General features: G+C 37.3%; 1 protein-coding gene across 1 annotated transcript; it reads left to right on the top strand.

Annotated features, from left to right (window-relative positions):
* The first annotated feature begins 293 nt into the window (after positions 1–293).
* MS3_00010754 (uncharacterized protein) lies at positions 294–19,915 on the top strand. Its single transcript, XM_051219150.1, has 6 exons — positions 294–400; positions 449–511; positions 3,713–3,902; positions 7,121–7,736; positions 15,816–15,980; positions 19,820–19,915. Exons 1-6 carry the CDS (start codon positions 342–344, stop codon positions 19,897–19,899), a joined length of 1,173 nt encoding a protein of 390 aa, XP_051067511.1. The 5' UTR covers positions 294–341; the 3' UTR covers positions 19,900–19,915.
* Positions 19,916–20,167: the final 252 nt, after the last annotated feature.

The following is a 20,167-nucleotide window of genomic DNA, read 5'->3' as shown; positions in this document are numbered from 1 at the left end:
CATATTATTAAATTCTTGTTTCGAGGTCTTCATTTGTGGGATATCCCTCGGTTTTAGAGTTTCATTGAGATTACTATTCTTTTTTGTCCTTCGTCAATACTCCTACAGGCTTCACAGTCCCATGACCTTTCCAAACTGAAGATCAATGTGATTTTCATCTTGAAGGTTTTCTCTTCCGCCTTACTGATGAGGTTTGACAACTTAGACTTTTATGTATTTAAGCCAGGTTCTACGTTACCGTTAACTATATATGAGCAATAACAGTCCACTTTTTTTTCAAATTGTGTTTTCCAGTTCACTTTCCCATTTTCTAACAAACGACTTTTTAGTTGCATCATTAAATGACTCGATCCATTTATTATGACGAGATTTCATATTTAATAACACGGATCCATGAATGGTAAGTATACACTTTTTCAGTATACTGTTCATTACAAGGATTTATTAGCAGGGAAAGGCGCATGGAACTGATGAAAGCATATGCTCTAATTCAACATACTGACTCTTCTGGGTAAGTAAAAAGTCAAACGTAATGATCTTAGGTTTTTGAGGAACTCATGTCTAAAATATAATTTAAAACATGGAAGATTTGATTATTTGTCAGTGATTCTAACCTTCAAACCATATTCAACAACAGCATCGTTCTAACTAGTGTAAATATTGAGGCTTTTTATTAGGGAATCACAGGAACCCAATTTCCTATTTTCAGGAAATCGCTATTAAGAAGTTTGGGGAAATGGTAAAAAAACCCAAAATTTTGTTAGTTCCTCAATATTTCAGGGGTTTCCTCAAAACCTCATAACACTTTGGGCAAATGTCTATATTCATTGATAAAACCCCAAAATATTGGTTTTTTCCAATATTTTCGACAACTTTGGCGAAACCCATTTACGTTCTGTGATCGAATCCCAATATCTTTTCGCATTTCAGGAACATTTTACATTATATTGAGTTTTCTGCTATACCGTATTCGAAAAAAACCACAAGATTATCAACTGTATAGAAATGCCTGTTGATTTAATAACAATTACCCAAAATTTACTACGCATCTATCCATTTTTTTAAAATTAACTTCGCAAAGAAACAAGGCAATTAAACCACAGTCGGTAACAAGAACTCGCCTATGATGATAGATAAGCACTGTTGTTGTTAAAAGAGTAATGGGCTAATGATATGGTTTATTTGAATTTAAAAAGTACAAACGATTGTACATTTACGATTTGCGTCTTTTATTTCTTAATAGTTGTTATTACGCTTCCGTTTGCTATATCAGGTTGATGTTGAAATCTTCTTGAGTGTTCTACAAAAATAGGGAATGGTTACTCTTCTGCAAACGCAGTATGAAAACAACTCGATGGCTAATAGTACAAAAACAAATTCCCAATGCTGTGGCAATCATCCAACCTATGAATCCATAATGTCATGTGAGACGTTGATTACGTACCAGTGGTATAACATTAATGTTTGCTGAATTTAAAACTCACAGTTAGGCCTGTGAGCATTTGTGAAACCAGCTGAAAATAAGATAGACAAGAAATTATTAATTCAGTATGAATATTTCAGTCAGTCAGCTACAACGTGCGACCAGACACATATATGTCCCTAAATGCCCTGGGACAGCCGAGAGTGGGAAGAGTCAGCTCTCCTTCTCGAAATTTACTCACGTAGTTTCATGCATACAGCCACTGACAGGAAAGTCCTACTCACTGCCTTCTCGCGATGGAGAGTGTGGTTTACAAAATTGAGAAGACGAAAGGCGAATGTTTGACGCTTTAACCAGGTTGATGGATACGGAGAATCCACTTAGGGGAGTTGTAAAACCGCGATTTCAAACCGATGGTGCACATGGGCTCCAGTGTCCTGAAGGAACAATTGGTGTGTGAACAAATTATTGGTCACCCGCTACCATGAAAGAGCATCTCCTTACGTCGCTCCACTGCCTTGTGCATTAGACCTTAAGGTCAAAGGCTCGGGGTGTGGCCTCTTAAGAAAACCACCTGCTTCGGTTTGGGTGCCCGATAAGTATCCTATCCCTCACACAGACCGAATGGTTTATGTAGCGCGCATCTGATTGGTGTCTCCTTGTATCGATGCTCACGTGATTAGGTAAGTAAATAAATAAATAATATATCGGTCCAAGCTGTCACACCTCATTGGCATAGCAAGATGGACAGCGGCTTCATAAAGTAGTTAATTCAATGTTGGTAATATATAAAAGAAAGATTGCATATAAGGATATAGTACAGGAAGAAAGAATTAGTTCATAGAAAGAAAGATATGAAGCGATTAAAATCTGATAGTTTAAACGAAGACAGATAGTGTATACACCTACGCCATTGTGATTGATTCTGTGTCATGTTACCAAGAGTCTCCAACCATTAGTTACGATAGTCACGCGGACCCCAACCAAGTAGTCTGCATCTACCAATATGGTTAAGACTAGAAGTTAGTGATCCCAGCAGATGCGAGCAATATTTCTAAGACAAGTGTGATCAAATACTAGTAACTTGCTAGTAACTTCCACTCGTATTGTCCACATATCACTGCCGTAAAATAGGACAGGACGAGCTGCTACGCAGTATACTCGTCCCTTAATTGATACACAGATATCTCGCCCTCGCCAGAGGTGACGTAAGTTGGGAAAAGCCAAACGAGCTTTTCGAATCTGTGCTGAGATTTCATCAGACACCTTCCTATTAGGGTTTATCGTACTTCCGAGATAAGTGAAGTTGTCAACGCGTTCGACTACTTCACTCCCTATCCTTAGTTCAGGTGTTGACGCAGGCCAGTCTTTAGGCAAAAACTTGCATTTAGAGGGGATAAACGCATGTCAAACATCCTGGCATTGTTGCTCAGTGTTATCAAAAGACTCTGTATTTTATCAGCATCTTCACCAAACAGGACTTCATCATCTGCGTATTCTAAGTTGATAAGTAGACCTCCATGTAGGAGATCAATTCCTGAAAATTCGGACGACGAGAACGTTATTTCCATCAGTAGGTCTATTATGGAATTAAATAGAAATGAAGATAGTGAGCAGCCTTGCCGGACACCAATTGATGTTGAAAAACCAAATGACAATTCGCCATAAGCTCTGACTCGAGCGGTAGTGCTCGAGTAAAGAGCCCTCCCAGGTATGCCTTTCAATGACAGACACTGCCACAGAACCTCTCGGTTCACAGAGTGAAATGCTGCTTTTAAGTCAAGAAAGACCACCATTGTCGGACACGATAAGCATATCTGTGTTCTAAAATCTGAAGAATGGTGATTATGTGGCCGACACAGCCATGACCAGGTCTGAAGCCAGTCTGGTTCTCTCGTGTTTACAGTTCACGAGTCTGTTTTAGATGCCCGGTAATTATCGAGGTTAATATTTTAGACATTATATTAGTCAAATGAATCCCTCTTTGATTGTCACAGGATTATTATGGTCCTTTCTTTAATACTGATCATGTAATCATAACCTACATGTTTTGTTTATTTGATAGATTATCACTTCTATCCACCTTATATTTACTTTCTGTTAATGAATTTTAGTAGACATAAAACACCGTTTTTATATTTTTTTCTGTTGATATGGAGAAGTCTCCTTTGGCTTTCTCAAATCATCTGGAACTTTCATTCTAAATTCGATCAACAAGATTCAATCAGTAACTGATGTTAGTAATAAAGACTTACTATTTTTTAAAATATTTACACTGGAAATTTACAGGAAGAATTCACTTTCAAGCAAAATGATCCAATATAACATAAATTTGAAAAGAATAGATGAAAACATTAGAAAAGTGGAAAGAAGACATGAAGTCCTGAAATGTCAGTTCGAAAAAATTAAACAAAATGCTAAAGAAGAATCAATGTTGGGTGTGAATAAAATGTTGAATCATTCGCTTAATAACCAAGAAGTTAGTTTGATTTGTCATATATTTGTCGTATATTTATTGTTTGTTAGCACTTATCATTTACAATAGCACCTTCATTGTCAAACTTAGATAACAAAAACATCATCATTAAGAGACCAATGAAAAGCATTTTTTAAAATTACAATCTAATATGACAGTAAAACAGAAATTTGTTAACAGATATCATGATAAAGTTCACTCTGAATGTTGTAAGAACAACTTAAGAATATCAAACTTCTAGACATTATTTTTCCTACGAAATATTTATCATGCAGTAGATTAGATAAGCGATTGATACTTTAGAGTGCAAGGATTTCTGTAGAAATATAAATGTTCGTAGATAATTCTACTGGAAGAGCAGTATTTAGTTTTCGGTAGGAAATATGAATGTGATGTCAGTTTATTTTGAAATTATCTACAAATAAAGTTAATCAAATGATATTTAACTATTAATTTTTATTAAAGATTAATGTAACGTATTCATACACAATAATTTGACTGTTCGATAAAGAGTCAAATATAAGCTAGAACAAGAGTTCAATAACAGTGTGGTGGACCAGACAATATACCAACTCAAAAAGTAATAACAGAGTTATTAAGGACAAATAGTAATGTTAATACATATAAATTAAATGTTATAAACACAATAGAAATGAGGGACGTTACTTAGTTCACCAGGTTAGTGCGTGTTCTGATTTGATCTGGTACCAAATATCCACAATTATAGATGGTTGGTAATTCCAGTAAGTTTGATGAACTCCCCAGTGATATGATCCAATGTAGGATATGATATATTCCAATTACAGTCTATAAATGTAGATAGTATTTGATTTAGACTTCGATTAACACAATCACAAATGAATGTAGAACGAGAGGTATGTACGCAACAATGTATTTGTTAGCAGTCAACAGTGTGTCATTCTATGAAGTTACACAACGGAAGGAAAGTGTGCTCAAGGTCATACACTTAAAAAACACGTACAATCATTTAATGATTGACAAAATAAATACAAATAACATCAAAAACTATTTACAAAATAAACTTGTCAGGCATATCTCCACAACAGAAGATACAAAAGATTAGATCGACACATGACAAAATAAATCGTTAATTATATATATGATGCAATAAACATACCTTTCTGTATCCCTTGACGGATCACAGATCACTTCAGTTAAATATGTCAAGTAGAACTAAGTTTCAGAAGACATGTTTATTTCACATGAAACTAGTCATTTAAATTTGTCTGTATTCCAAATTTATTATTTCTCTTAAGATTCAGACGAAGCATTAGTCACTTTGGATACTCAAAAGTTTCGAATACATTCAACTCACTTTAGACACTAGAAATTATATAAACCTCCTATTTTTTGTTAGTTAACAAAGAATAATGTTATATCTGTCATAATTCAGTAGTTTAATAAATAGTGCTTCGTAGGTTGAATCAACATGCAATAAGTTTTAACTTCCTTGAAGAAATCATCAATATTAAGATTCGAGTACCTTCTAGTTAAGAAGTTTGAATTATAATTCATAGTGCACTTTTAATGTCTATTGAAAATGTTATCTATATGCACATATACATTGTGATGGACCAAAAATAATAATAAAGTTGTTATGTCGAAAAAGTAATGTATTACTACGTTAAATAATATTGGTTAGCGCTTTTTTTAGCGAGTTAGTTTTCTACGCGATGTGATAGCTAACTCCATGCCTAACTTTCCTCCTTTATCCGGGCTTGGGGCCTGCAGTAGCTCCAGAAGAGCTCCAAGCGGAGTATATAAAAACTAGTATTATAAAACTGGAAAAAATTACTGGAGTTTATTTAAATCGTCAGGACTTGGAGTGTTTGTGTTGCATTTGGTATAATAATCCACAATTATCAGTAATCAATAATTCCAGCTGCATATCCAGATCAAGTATATAATGGAAATATTTATATGATCTGTAAATTTAGATAATAAATACATTAGAGTTTAGTTATCATAACAACAAAAAATTGAGAACGAGATACATATAAGTGTAGCGGTGTATTTGCGATCGGTTATTAATGTGTCATGCTATGAGGGAGGGGGGATTCAAAACGAAAGAGGAAGCATTCATGATTATGAGATTTTAGCCAATTATTTTGCAGTCACTTATAGTAAATGTACAAATTATGAGAATTAATGGATGAAATGCAGATAGTATCATAAACTAATTACAAGATAACTTTGTCATGACTATTTCTATAACATAACATTACAGTATTTATTTAAATATTCAATACACTCCAATAGAGATTATTCTATTCTATATTAAAAATTGATTAAAAGGTAACAAACAAGTACAGAAATACATAAATAAAGTTTAAGTGTTATGCATATGAAGTTCATTTGTTTCTCAAGTTTGAGTCAAAATATGCCATATTAAACAATATACTTTTTAGAAATGATTAAAGACAATTGAACAAAGAAAATTTACCACAGATTGAAATCATGAGTCGATTGAAGCTAGACCACGATGGAAAATCTGGGAGCACTGGACGGCCGTTTCGTCCTAGTATGGGACTCCTCTGCAGTGCGAATCCACGATCCCGCCCCCCAGTAAACGAGATATAATGGAATGGAAACAATCTTTATATATGAGAGGGGTGAATGAAGATTGTTCATTTGATCGATATAAAGAGATAAAACAGAAAAGAATCAGTAAGTATTTGAAATAAAAAGAGAGGATGGGATCATGTGTATTAAGGAATTGGACTTGCCACTTTTAAATAGTATTGGTCTGGAGAACTACTAGAGCATCTACTGTGCGTAGGTTACTGAACCGTATTCACTTCGCACTAGTTTGATTTCCACTATTTATCTTTTGAAAGTCAGGCTGATCGTTACTTCAGATCGAATTTGTAAAGATCATCCAACGCCATTATTGACAATTTTCACTGCTCACATATCTAGTGTATAGTTGTCAAGCTATGTCAAACATTAATTGAAACTAGTGAAAACTGACCCAGTAGTTTTAATGATCAAGGGTTTTTCGCGACACCTGTTTGTTCTGAGTTCTATCCCTGGTCGGGATCGTGCAGAATCTAATACGAGAATGAATCAGATATCCAGTGCTCCCTACTCTTCAATGTTATCTCAACTGAGATCAATCTGTGACGAATACAATAGACAAATTAAACCAATTTTTATGAAACCTCTCAAGATAAAAAACAGTTTTCTGTTTTTTTTATCAGCTTCAACAGGTAATTAAAAGAACAAAACAAATTTTAGATGCACAAGAAATAACGTTGAAATCTATATCATTTAACAACAATGATGACGATGAATATGATAGTGTTGATAACAATATAAAACATGAAGAATTATACAAATTATCGTTTATTAACCAAACCAGGATCGAAACACCACAAAAAGATGGTGATTATAACAAAACGGAGAATAAGGAAGTAAATGACAAAGAGCCAGGGGAAGATGAAGAAGAGAAAGAATTGGGACAAAGAAGACAAATCAGGGAGATAACAGATGGTGTTGAATCATCGAATCATGTTGTCCATAAAATTAGATCTCCAGCATTTTCGGAAGATCTAAATTATTCATCTGATGATTTTTATAAACAATCCAGATTGTTTGATTCAAATATTTTATTGAACAATCATAGTAATGATGAGAAATCTAACAAGAATAATAATTCGCAACACATGGCCATAGAAGAAGAAGAAAAAGAAAAAGAAAACGAAGAAGAAGAGGAAGATGATGATACTCAAGAAACAGAAGATGAATACAAGGCAGAATTAAAATGTGAAAACGTTTATCCAACAGATCCAAATAAAAAGGGAATCATTCAAAAAGGTAATGTATAGCGATTGACGGATGAATTCATTATTATTATTATTATTATTATTATTATTATTATTATTATTATTATTGATTTTAAACCTAGACGATATTTGGGATATTGTTTGTTTATTATTTCAGTTAGTTTCTTTTCTATGTACATGGATGCTAAACTTGTGTGCAGAGTAAATGATAGTTAAACTGTTTGATAAAGCAATAGTTGAAGAATTGATTTAGATATGATTCCGGCTATAATGTTTACAGCTAGATGACAACCTGTCGAAGCTTGAACGTTGAACTCCCTAAGGTTATTCTGTTTCATTAAGATTGGAACAATCAACTTAAGACTAGGCTCAAGTTTGTATTGGTTCCAATTCTTATACTTCACTTCAGTAAATATATAATCTTGCTTCGATCCAATATCCGATCACCAGTCGTGAAGAAAAAGTACGATAGACAGTTCTCATCGTCTAATTCGTATTCGCATAGCCCACCCAAAGATGTTATGTGAGCTTTCAATTTCCCGTAATCACCTATCGTTTACATTCTAAATTGGCAAATGGCTTACCAGGAATGTTCGCCTGTGAGAGCACTTTGTACCGCATATTATAAATATCTTGATCATTCAGTAGTTTACCATAAGAATGGTAAGCATAATTCTTAATGTGGAATGAAGCAGTATCAGATATTAGCAGCGGTCGCACGTTTTCAAGCTGGGCCTCCGTTAACCCGCGCACCCATGAATTACCTTGGTACCTCAGGGAATTGAACTCGTGATTGTGATGCACATTCCCACGTACAACAGTCTGTTAGCCGTCGATAATACAATACATGAAGGCCGGACATTGAGTATTCATGGAAGCCCTTCATGACAAAAAATGTTAATAACATTTATCAAATTACCTCCTCCGTCTGATCCGCTGTGACGAACCGCTAGATGTTATACGGCCATTTCTCCAGCACACAAATTTAATATACGAGTTTTCATTTCTGCACAAATGCGAATCTCGAACTACATAATGACAGTAAGTTGATCTTTCATAATTTGTGATAGCGGACTTCAGCGCTTCAACCGATGGGAACGCAGCGAGAAACACGGTTGTCAAAAAGACTTCCACCGTTTCTGTTACGTGAGAAACAACAGCGCTTGTAATCGGCACGTTACTCTCCTCCATAATGATGACTAAAATGTACTTCGTCGACAAGTACTGATGTTTTATAACAATTCGACAAAACATAACTAACCAATTAAAACGAGATTTAAAACCAGCCATTTCATTGGGCGAAACGGGATTAAAAATATTGTAATTTTGGGTTGAAAAAACATTTTTAAAAGGGGTGGGTGGGTTTTTTTTTAAAAAATTGCCGTGGGGCTAATGAATTTCACAATACTACTAAGATCAATTTTGGGACATTTCACCTATTCTCTCCAATTGGGGATTATAAATATTGTTCCGATTCTAACACAAAAATCCCCAACTATTGATACTAACTCAGTGTAACATGAACATGCTCATTGATGCTGTTTTTATTGGCTCACTCTTGAAGGTTTTTCAGTCTGCTCATATGATAGTCATCAAATGTATAGGTAGGTGATAACTAGACAAGCACAACAAATGTTACAACCATCTTTCTTAAAGAATGTTGATAGGCCCATCAATCGTTTACTATTCTAAGTAATGTCCTAGAAATAAACTCAGCATTACTTTAACAGACAAGAACGGTATTTTAGTAACACAAATAATCAAATACTTCCCACCTAGATAGGAGAAAAGAACACTTGATTCTATAATCATTTATGAAACACTAGTATACTTGTGTTTCACACGAAGACCAAGCTCAAATAATAATGACTAATTTGAAATCGAACCTTAGTTGGTTTTAATAGCCAGTAGTAAACCTGGATCGACAGCCTAATAACCTCTGTAATTAAATTTTGAATTGAATAGAATGACCACTTCGACCACATATTCCCGTTTTCTACAAAAAATACAACACCGTTGTATCTTTCTTATTTGAAACCAGAATTCTAATTAGTGGTGAACCATTTTTGTATCATACCACAAATCGGCTTAATAATAGTTACACAATCATGAATTGAAGGAGCGGACAGGTGAAACTGCTTTAGATGAATTCACTACCTAGTAAGCCATCATTCTGAATACTGTTTCATTTGATTCTAGTAAGAGGAGAAAACTGTCAGAATAATAGGGCATATACATTGATAGACGAGGAACTTCTTTGCATTATTATTACCATATTTAATTCTAATTCAAAACTTCAGTTATCAGTTTTAACTGATTTCATGAATATTGATGAAAATTCACAAGTATTGTAGTTGGTGAAGATTTAGAGTAAAAATTTAGGAAATGCTTAAATACTTACTTACTTACTTACGCCTGTTACTCCTCGTGAAGGAGCATAGGCCGCTCACCAGCATTCTCCATCCAACTCTGTTCTGGGCAGTCCTTTCGAGCTCCTTCCAGTTATTATTTATTTATTTATTTGGACACATGAATATTGGTACAAGAGAGCGCCAATATATATGCGCCACACAGAACAATGAATATTCGAAGAGGAATACAAAGAAAGAAAAAAAAGAAGCTAAGGAGCACAAAAAAAGAGAGAACAATAACGAAGAGATTGGTGTAACGTAATGTGCTAGTAAACAGGGAACGCAAAGGTACAATCGGAAGAAATCTTTCAGGTAAGGGAGACACAACCACTTTTTATGAAGAAAGTAAAAGAAGGTTACAGCAGGATCCCCACTGGCTTCTATTCTGAGCCATATCTGATAACGTCTCTAGCCACTGTGTAGCACCATCTCTCGGACCCCAACCAGGGAGTCGTGAAGGACCAACACAAGCCAGTCCTTTGCAGCTTTCTTTCATACCACGACACCATGTCATACACTGACCACCTCTCCGCTTTCTCCAACCAGTCCCAGAGTCGACAAATAATGCACGACGGGGAATTCTCTGAGACGACATTCGGAGAACATGTCCAAGCCACCGAAGTCGGTGTTTCAAGATGGTGACACCAATTGAATTATCATCTCTGTGCCCGAACACACGATGCCGAACCTCTGCATTGCTGACATGGTGTTGCCACTGAATGTCAGCAATCCTTCGGAGACAACGATGATCGAACACAGAGAGTCTTCTAACGTCTTCAACTCGGAGAGACCAGGTTTCACAAGCATAGAGTAGAACTGCTCTCACCGACGCGTTGTAGATCCGACCTTTACAGCCAGACTAACATCACGAAGGCGCCAAAGATGGCCCAGATTGGCATAAGCCGCTCTGGCTTTCACTATACGTGCATTGATCTCATCACTCACACCCCCACCAGCACTTATGCAGCTACCCAGATACACGAACTTCTCGACTACGTCTATCTGCTCACCATCCAGGGTGAGTACAGGATTGGAATCCTGCCAGTCTTGTAGGAGTACTTTGCACTTCGAAGGTGCAAAGCACATACCATACCTACGGACACTGATTGCCAACTGATTAAGTGCGGATTGCATGCCTTGGGCATTATCGCACAGTAAGACAATATCGTCCGCATACTCAAGGTCGAGAAGTCTTTCTCCAGGCAACAGATCCACACCACCATTACTTACATTCATCAGAGCTGTTTCCAGAATGTCATCGATGGCAAAGTTGAAGAGGAATGGTGAGATTGGGCAACCCTGCCTAACCCCACTACTCGAATGGAACAATGGAGAGAGGTGGTTGTATGCCCTCACTCTGCCTGAGGTGTTTTTATATAGGGCTTTTAGGATGTTAATAAAATTCTCAGGCACACCCTTCTTCAATAGACAATCCCAGAGAACAGTCCTGTCCAACGAATCGAAGGCAGCCCTGATGTCAAGAAACACTACGATTGTTGGCCTTTGATAAGTATGGCGATGTTCTAACATTTGGCGGAGGGTGAAGATATGATCAATACATCCTCGACCAGAACGAAACCCAGCCTGCTCCTCGCGAGTCAATCTTTCTCGAGTTTTGAACAACCTACGAAGTATGATGGAAGCCAATAGCTTGGACGGAGTCGGAAGTAGACTTATCCCCCGATAGTTGTTGCAGGAACGACGTGAACCCTTTTTAAAGATAGGGACAACTATCGACTCATTCCATGACGTTGGTACACTCTCTAGTTCCCAGACCTTTGTAAACAACGTCATCAATTCTTAGTCAAAAAGTCACCACCATCTTTAAAAAGAGCCGGAGGTAAGTCATCTGGGCCAGGTGATTTGTAGCGCTTCAAGAGTTGGAGTTCCTTGCGGACTTCCTCCTCGTTTGGTGGATCAGTCGTCACCGGCCATGGAGGGCAGGACAGTCTGACCGATGTTGCCGGAGCAGCAGGCCAGTTGAACTGCCCTTCGAAAAATTCTGCCCATCGTCCAAGACGTCGATGGATGTTAGTGATTGGCATTCCATCATCCTCGCAGATTGTTTCACTCACACCAGACTTCTTGCTGCCAGTGGCTCGGATGAGCTGGAAGAGCTTTCGGTGGTTACCAGATGCAGCTGCTGCTTCCAGCTCATTAGCACGCTTCGACCACCAGGCTTCTCGGTCCTTACGCAAGCTTTGCCCAATTTCCTTACGTAACATCCTTCGTTTATGGTCAAACTCACGGTCACCCGGAGTAGACCGACGGGCTTCAATGAGTTGTAAGGAACCAGAAGAAACCCAGTGCTTAAAAGCGGGACGTTTCGCAAACACACAACTGACTGTTCCCGCCATTTTCATGGCGTCATGCAATTGCAACCAATGCACATCTATACTTTTCGGTGGAGTGGTAGCTAGCCTAGAGGCTAGCTCGGTTCGATACTTATTTGCAACAGAAGTTGCAACCAGCTTGCTAATATCAATACTTTGCTGGCGGTCACTTCGTTGTCCACTGAAAAGTAAGGCAAGATTGGCGCAGACCAAGGCATGGTCAGAGTCCAGATAGGTACTCCAAAAGGAGCGGCAGTCTTTTACACAACCACGCCAGCGGTAGCTGATCGCGATGTGATCAATCTGAGTCCAGGCTTGGGATGCAGAGGGAGGACGCCAGGTGGCACATCGGCGATGACTGTGCCGAAAGTTAGTGCTAGCCAGAAACAGGTTGTGGTCTGTGCACAGTTGCAGTAGACGGTCCCCGTTATCTGACCTGCGACCAACGAGTCCCCATCGGCCACCTAAACGACTCTCTTCTGTGCCTAGACGCCCGACCTGAGCATTCAAGTCTCCGGCTACCAATACAATATCTGTCGAACGCACTTTCTGGAGAAGAACAGTTAACTGGTGGTAAAACTCATCCTTGATTGCATCCGGGCTGCAATCTGTCGGGGCATAGGCGATGACGAAAAGACATCGTTTCTCACGCCGATTTCTTCTCACTTTGATGGAACTTTCTAATCTAACAGCACATAACCGACTGTTAATGGGGATCCAATCGACTAGTGCTGCCTCAGCTCTAGCGCTTAGTGCGACACCAACGCCTGCAAGACCAGACGAAGATGCCACAGGGTCCCCGGATAAGCGCACGTAAAACAAGCTTTTGAAGTGACAGATGTAGAGCGAATTTGTAGTACTTCGCCAGAGTCTTGAATACGGGTCTCGGATAGACAGCAGACATCGATATTAAGACTTTCCAAAGACATAGTCAGCCCTATCTGTTGTCCAACCTGCATAAGTGTGCGAACGTTGAAGGCAGCCAGTTTGAATGGCGCACGTGGTTTCAGAATAACTGCTTCAGTACTCATATTCGATGGTAACATACAATTTTCGACCGGACAGTGACTCGAGAACGTTTAGATACAGTCAGATTTCCACCAAAGATGAGCCGCTGTATAAGTATAAAAGAGGGTGAATAATGTGGAAAATAATAATAATAATAATAATAATAATAATAATGACAATAATAGTAATAATAATAGTATTAATAATGACAATAATAGTAATGATAATTATTTGAATCGATTGATTGTTTTTCGGAGCGAGAAAAGTAGTTGCCATAGACATAGAGTTCATCGTTTGTGTGTGGGCTGCGATACTGCCCGGGTGCCCAAACCGAAGCAGGTGGTTATCTTAGGGGCCACTCCCGAGCCTTTGACCTAAAGGTCTAACCCACAAGGCAGTGGAGCATCGTAAGGAGATGCAGTCCCATGGTAGCCGGTGACCAAAGATTGGTTCATACGCCATTTGTTCCCGCAGAATATTGGAGCCCATGTGCACCATTGGTTTGTGATCCGGTTAAAGCGCCGGACATTCGCTTTTCGTCCTCTCATTTTCGTAAACAACACCCCCGCCACGAGAAGGCAGTGAGTAGGACTTCCTGGCAGAGGCTGTATACGCGCGGCCGTGTGAGAGTATTTCGAGAGGGAGAGCGGACTCACCCCACTCTCGGCCGTACCAGGGCATTCGGGGGCTCCTTCCAGTTGTTATTCATCCTTTCCATATCTGCTTCTATTTCCCGACGTAATGTGTTCTTTGGCCTTCCTCTTTTCCGCCTTCCTTCAGGATTCCAAGTTAGGGCTTACCTCGTGATGCAGATTGACGGTTTGCGTAATGTATGTCCTATCCATTTCCATCGTCTTTTTCTAATTTCTTCTTCAGCTGGAAGCTGGTTTGTTCTCTCCCACAAAAGGCTGTTGCTGATGCTATCCGGCCAATGGATGTTGAGTATCTTGAGTAGACAGCTATTTATAAATATTTGTACCTTCTTGATGGTGGTTGTTGTAGTTCTCCAAGTTTCAGCTCCATACAGTACAACTGCCTTGACGTTGGTATTGAAGATCCTCACTTTGATATTGGTGGAAAGTTGCTTTGAGTTCCATGTGTTCTTCAATTGTAGGAATGCGGTCCTTGCCTTTCCAATCCTCGCCTTCACGTCTTCATCTGAACCTCCTTGTTCATCGATGATGCTTCCCATGCATGTGCATCTTCCAGAGTTTCGCCATCAAGAGTGATTGGACTGCTGTCCTCCGTTTTGAATTTGAGGACCTTTGTTTTCTCCTTGTGTATGTTGAGGCCTACTAATGCAGAGAGTGTAGAAAACTAACTCGCTAAAAAAACGCTAACCAGAAAAATAATTCAACAAATGCTTAAATGGTATAGAATTATGAATAATATCAGTGGAGGTAGAAAACATTAAGCTTAAATGATATGATTCGAGAAGAAAAAAACAATAAATTTTCAGAAAAAAAAGTGTATTAAGATAATTTCCAAGTCAGAATAATCTAATCTACACGTGACTAAATCCACAGTCTTCAGGTCATATGATAATCATACAAACATTACAAGACCAAAAAAGCGTATGGTTGATTAGTTATCAATTTGTAGTCATCGTTACTGATGATTTGTATAACCCAATATAAATGCTTTTATTTTATAAACTTATTTATAGGTATATCTTGGTGTATTCATGAATTGTGACACCTTATAGCAGCACATTAAGCTAATCCTTGTTTATGCGGCAATATTAAAGTTTAAATATTTTCATTGATAACATGATCCGATCAGTGTTAGACCACCATTGAAAATCTGGAAGCACTGGACAGCCGTTTGGTTCTGATATAGGATAGCACAACAGTAAGTATTACAATCCTGTATGGCAGAATCGAACCCAGCTCCTTCGGTCTCGCACGCGAACCCTTAATCTCTAGACCACTGAGTTGGCTTCCACTGGAGTGAGGCACACATTTCGTTGTGCTAGGGACTCGTTAGCTGGATTTATTTGCATCCCAGAGTTGATGATCACTCCGAGACTCCAACTCACGCCGTTTGCTTCAAATGCCATCGCGTTATTCACTTAGCTGCTGGTACATCCGGCTGATGACTCCCAAATAAAACAAATTGAGCGCCCTGGATTTCACAGTTAGGCACCATCCATCTCTGCTTAAAATTGCTTGTGACTTAATGATAATATCAAAGCGATCCACACAGTGTGCACATATACCAAAGGAGACTAATTGAATACAATTTTAAGCAACAACGGAAAGATTCAAACAACCAATATATTTGAAGTAAACAAATAGTTTTTCATTAAATCACTCTACTTATTTCATGTTTTTACTAATTAACTTTATGATGGTTTAGGTCAAACTTATGAAGCATTTTTAGCAAAAGCAACATTCAGCATTGAAGATTCAACTTATGATCCAGTTAATGAATCCAATGAACATGAATCTGAATATGATTCAAAAATATTAAAAAATAATGTAAATATAAATGAAGATATGAGAGCATCAAATAAGTTATTTGGTATGTTTATTTACATAAATAGAAGTTTACATTATAATTTAAATTGTCCGTTTTATTGTAGTAGTATAAGTTTATGTAAAAATTCATCAATAAAGACATCATTATAAAAGAGTAATAAAATAGTTTACTTTATAATTAGTTTAGAATGTTAAGTGAAATTACATAGAGAACTATTTAAACCAAATACAAATTAAAATGTTTTACACAGATATTTCGTTTTGACTCTGAGTCAGTCAGTCAGCTACAACGTACGACCAGCCACATATATTCATAGGTTCAAGTTGACATACCTCATCAGCAAAACAACATGAACAAAAAATTCATAGAAGCAAATAATTCAATGGTGGTAATATATAAAAGAACGATGGCATATAAGGATATAATACAGGAAGAAAGAATTAGTTCATAGAAAGAAAGATATGAAGCGATTAAAATCTGATAGTTTAAACGAAGACAGATAGTGTATACACCTACGCCATTGTGATCGATTCTGTGTCATGTCAGCCAGAGTCTCCAACCATTAGTTACAATAGTAATGCGGACTCTGAAATTATTCACTGACGCTAGTTCTTGATATCAAAAGACTAATTATTATTAGAATACGCCTCCATAAAATTAATTTAATCGAAAATAGCAATAAAGTTAGTGTCGTATAGTAATGTAATAATTTCTCATGTAATTAAGGTAATAATGTTAGATGATTCAGTATTTGTAAGAGAAAGGATGAAGTTTGGAATAGAGAGCTCAAAGATAGAAGTAATATTGTTCCAGTTTGTATTCAAATGAATAAAATCGATAGTATAAAGTTCGAATGTTAACAAGTTTGAGTCTAGAATAGAAGTAAGTGATTGTGAAGAGAAGTTTGTGTATTTTTATGAAGGAATATGGAATAGTGAAGAACAACAGAAAATATAAATTGATGACTTAATATAATTACATAGAATGAACTTAAATTTAATGATCAAATGCAATCGAACCTATTTGGCAGTGTATATATGTGAACTCAAGATAATCTAGCAATCGAAACTGAAAATTGAGGATGATAAGTTTTCAAGTGGATTACAGAATTGATTTCTTTTTCTTAGAATAATGTTTGACTATAGATATCTAAGTTTTTGATACAGACAAAGCTAACCGGTGTTCGAGATGGTTGGGAGAAAGTTAGGGGCGGTCAAACCAAAACGTGGCATCAGTGCTTGATGTCAATAACTTCTAGTCTGAGCCATGTTGTTAGACGCAGACTACTTGGTTGGGGTCCGCGTGACTATCGTAACCAATGGTTGGAGACTCTGGCTGACATGACACAGAATCGATCACAATGGCGTAGGTGTATACACTATCTGTCTTCGTTTAAACTATCAGATTTTAATCGCTTCATATCTTTCTTTCTATGAACTAATTCTTTCTTCCTGTATTATATCCTTATATGCCATCGTTCTTTTATATATTACCACCATTGAATTATTTGCTTCTATGAATTTTTTGTTCATGTTGTTTTGCTGATGAGGTATGTCAACTTGAACCTATGAATATATGTGGCTGGTCGTACGTTGTAGCTGACTGACTGAATACAGACTAAAATCGGCTACGGGAACTAATTGATTGGTTTTCCATTCTAGATAGAAACTGTCTTATATTTAACCTCTTACGTAATAAAACTTATCTTTGTCAGCCGGCAGATACTCATGTGAACGTTCAATAATTCAGAAGTAATTCAATACTAAGTATTTTCGATACTGTAATATAACTTAACACGTTGAGGCTTATGTACACTACTTGGGTGTCCAGGTCAATTGTTCAAAGAGAAACAGGCTCATTACAGTTTGGAACTCGAAATTATTTGCTGAAAGTCGATTATTTTAATCACGACGCCAGTGTATTAATGATAGTAATAAGCCATTTATTAAGTCAAGGGTAATGTGTTAGACTTTAAAATATGCATTTTGAAATAACTCTACTGAATACACAGGACAATAAGTCTCCGTTTAGTCGTTGTAAAATGTAAACAAATAAACTTGTAACACTAGTTAGATGTCAAAATTTTCGATATGAACCTGGAGATTCTATGTTGACTATTTCTTATGGTGTTAAATGTGAAAATTACTGAAAAGTCGTAAAGCTATTAGTAGAGAAATTTTTCTCAACTATATATGTTTGTAGTTAGGTACTATTATAGTTAATATGGATTTATAAAAAACCAAAATATAGTGGTGTTATTAACATGGAATGTTTGTTGATAATCTTTAGTTTGACGATAGTTTGCATCAACTTCCTCAAACTTTCAATGCTAATGAATGCCTTATACTCACCGATAACTAACTTCGAAGAAAATTCATAAGGCCTTAATACGAAGCCGCAACCGGGTGGAATTCAGCTATTTCGGGAGTCAGATAGTTATCACTGATGATAAACACTAGTACACAACCGTAGCTTCTATGGTGGTTTAGTTTGCCTATCGTAGTGACCAAATCAAATTATGGTGACTGGAATACTCTTTCTTTTAGGTCCTAAAATACTGGCCAGGTCTGCTGGAAGATAGTTAGACTGAGGAGTAAAACTTAAGGTTCGAGAGAAAAGTTGTACTTTAATTTCTAGTAAGGTGTGACTTCAGTAAAGCTGATTTAGTGGCCTAAAAATAATGTGCTCACTGAAAACGTTTTGGATTGATGAGGAAAAAAACAATGGTCCAATGCTCTGTGATTTTCAAGGAATGTCTGTCTAAAGTGTTTTTATAAAATGTAGACTAATTGTTAAAGATGATTATTTCGGTACTAATTATTGGTCTTAGCGTTTTTGGTTAGCGACAGACTCGTTCGAAGTAAAGAATGGTGTCAGGCAAGGTTGCTTACTCTCACCCTTTCCCTTTCTCTTGGTAATCGATTGCATCATGAAGACGTCAACATCTGAAGGGAAGCACGGGATACAGAGGACAGCTAGGATGCAGTTGGACGATCTAGACTTCGAAGATCATCTGGCCCTCCTATCAACGACCAGTGTAGCAACAGCCTCAGAAGCAGTAGGTCTCAATATACACAAAGGGAAAAGCAAGATTCTACGATACAACACAGCATGCACCAATCCAATCACAAATGACGGAGAAGATTTGGAAGATGTAAAAATCTTTACATATTTGGGCAGCATCATTGATGAACACGGTAGATCTGATGCAGATGTGAAGGTGCGAATCGGCAAATCAAGAGCAGCATATCTACAACTGAAGAACATCTGAACTCAAAACAACTGTCAATCAACACCAAAGTCAGAATTTTCAATACAAATGTCAAGACAGTTGTGCTGTATGGGGCGGGAACCTGGAGAACTACGAAAGCCATCATCCAGAAAATACAAGTTTCTATTAACAGTTGTCTACGCAAAATACTTCGGATTCGTTGGCCGGACACTATTAGCAACAACGTACTGTGGGAGGGAACAAACCAGATCCCAATGGAGGAGGAAATCAGGAAGAAGCACTGGAAGTGGATAAAACACAAAATGAGAAATAAACCCAACTTCGTTACAGGGTAATCCCTCACTTGGAATCCTCAAGGCCAAAGGAAAAGAGGAAGACCAAAGAACACATTACTCCGAGAAACGGAGACAGACATGAAAAGAATGAACGATATTGTATAGAATTAGAAAGGAAGGCCCAGGATAGAGTGAGTTGGAGAATGCTGGTCGGCGGCCTACGCTCGATTGTGAGTAACAGGCGTAAGTAAGGAATTATTTGTCTTCTCAGAAGTTTGCTTTTCAGTAAACTGTGTGGTTTTCTTGGCTATTTTAAATACTGTTTTTTTTAAAAAACGGAAGAGATAATCGATCACTTTATTCTTCAATTTTAGATTCAACAAATGCTAATCTACTTTCATCATGGACAACATATAAAACAGAAGACTTAGAGGATGACAGTTTCTATGATTGACAAATAAAAATGTCTGTATAATACATTTCTTCTTTGTTGGGATAATGATGATAATATCAGTGAAATAACGCTCATATTTCTCAGTACACAGACACTAAATTGCTTGGGATGGGCAATGAATTATTTGTTTGCGTATATAATTCACTCGCTCTTTACTACATACCTATTCAGCACTATTCTTCTACAAGGCCTCAAAATAACTCAAGTTAAGAACACGCGATTCACCTGACTAGTACGTGTATTGTTTAGCAATTATCAACCTACAATG

This window comes from Schistosoma haematobium, chromosome 2 (genome assembly GCF_000699445.3).
Source record: "Schistosoma haematobium chromosome 2, whole genome shotgun sequence".
In the NCBI taxonomy this organism is placed as follows: domain Eukaryota; kingdom Metazoa; phylum Platyhelminthes; class Trematoda; order Strigeidida; family Schistosomatidae; genus Schistosoma; species Schistosoma haematobium.
The sequence above is the reverse complement of the archived record's forward strand: the minus strand, read 5'-3'. Positions and strand labels throughout refer to the sequence as shown.

Excerpts from the sequence above, each read along its gene's own strand:
- MS3_00010754 (XM_051219150.1), top strand. The coding sequence starts at position 342 with ATGACTCGATCCATTTATTATGACGAGATTTCATATTTAATAACACGG. Across the intron at positions 3,903-7,120 it reads ATTCGCTTAATAACCAAGAA|CTTCAACAGGTAATTAAAAG; the intron begins GTTAGTTTGATT and ends TTTTTTTATCAG. Across the intron at positions 7,737-15,815 it reads AAAGGGAATCATTCAAAAAG|GTCAAACTTATGAAGCATTT; the intron begins GTAATGTATAGC and ends ATGATGGTTTAG.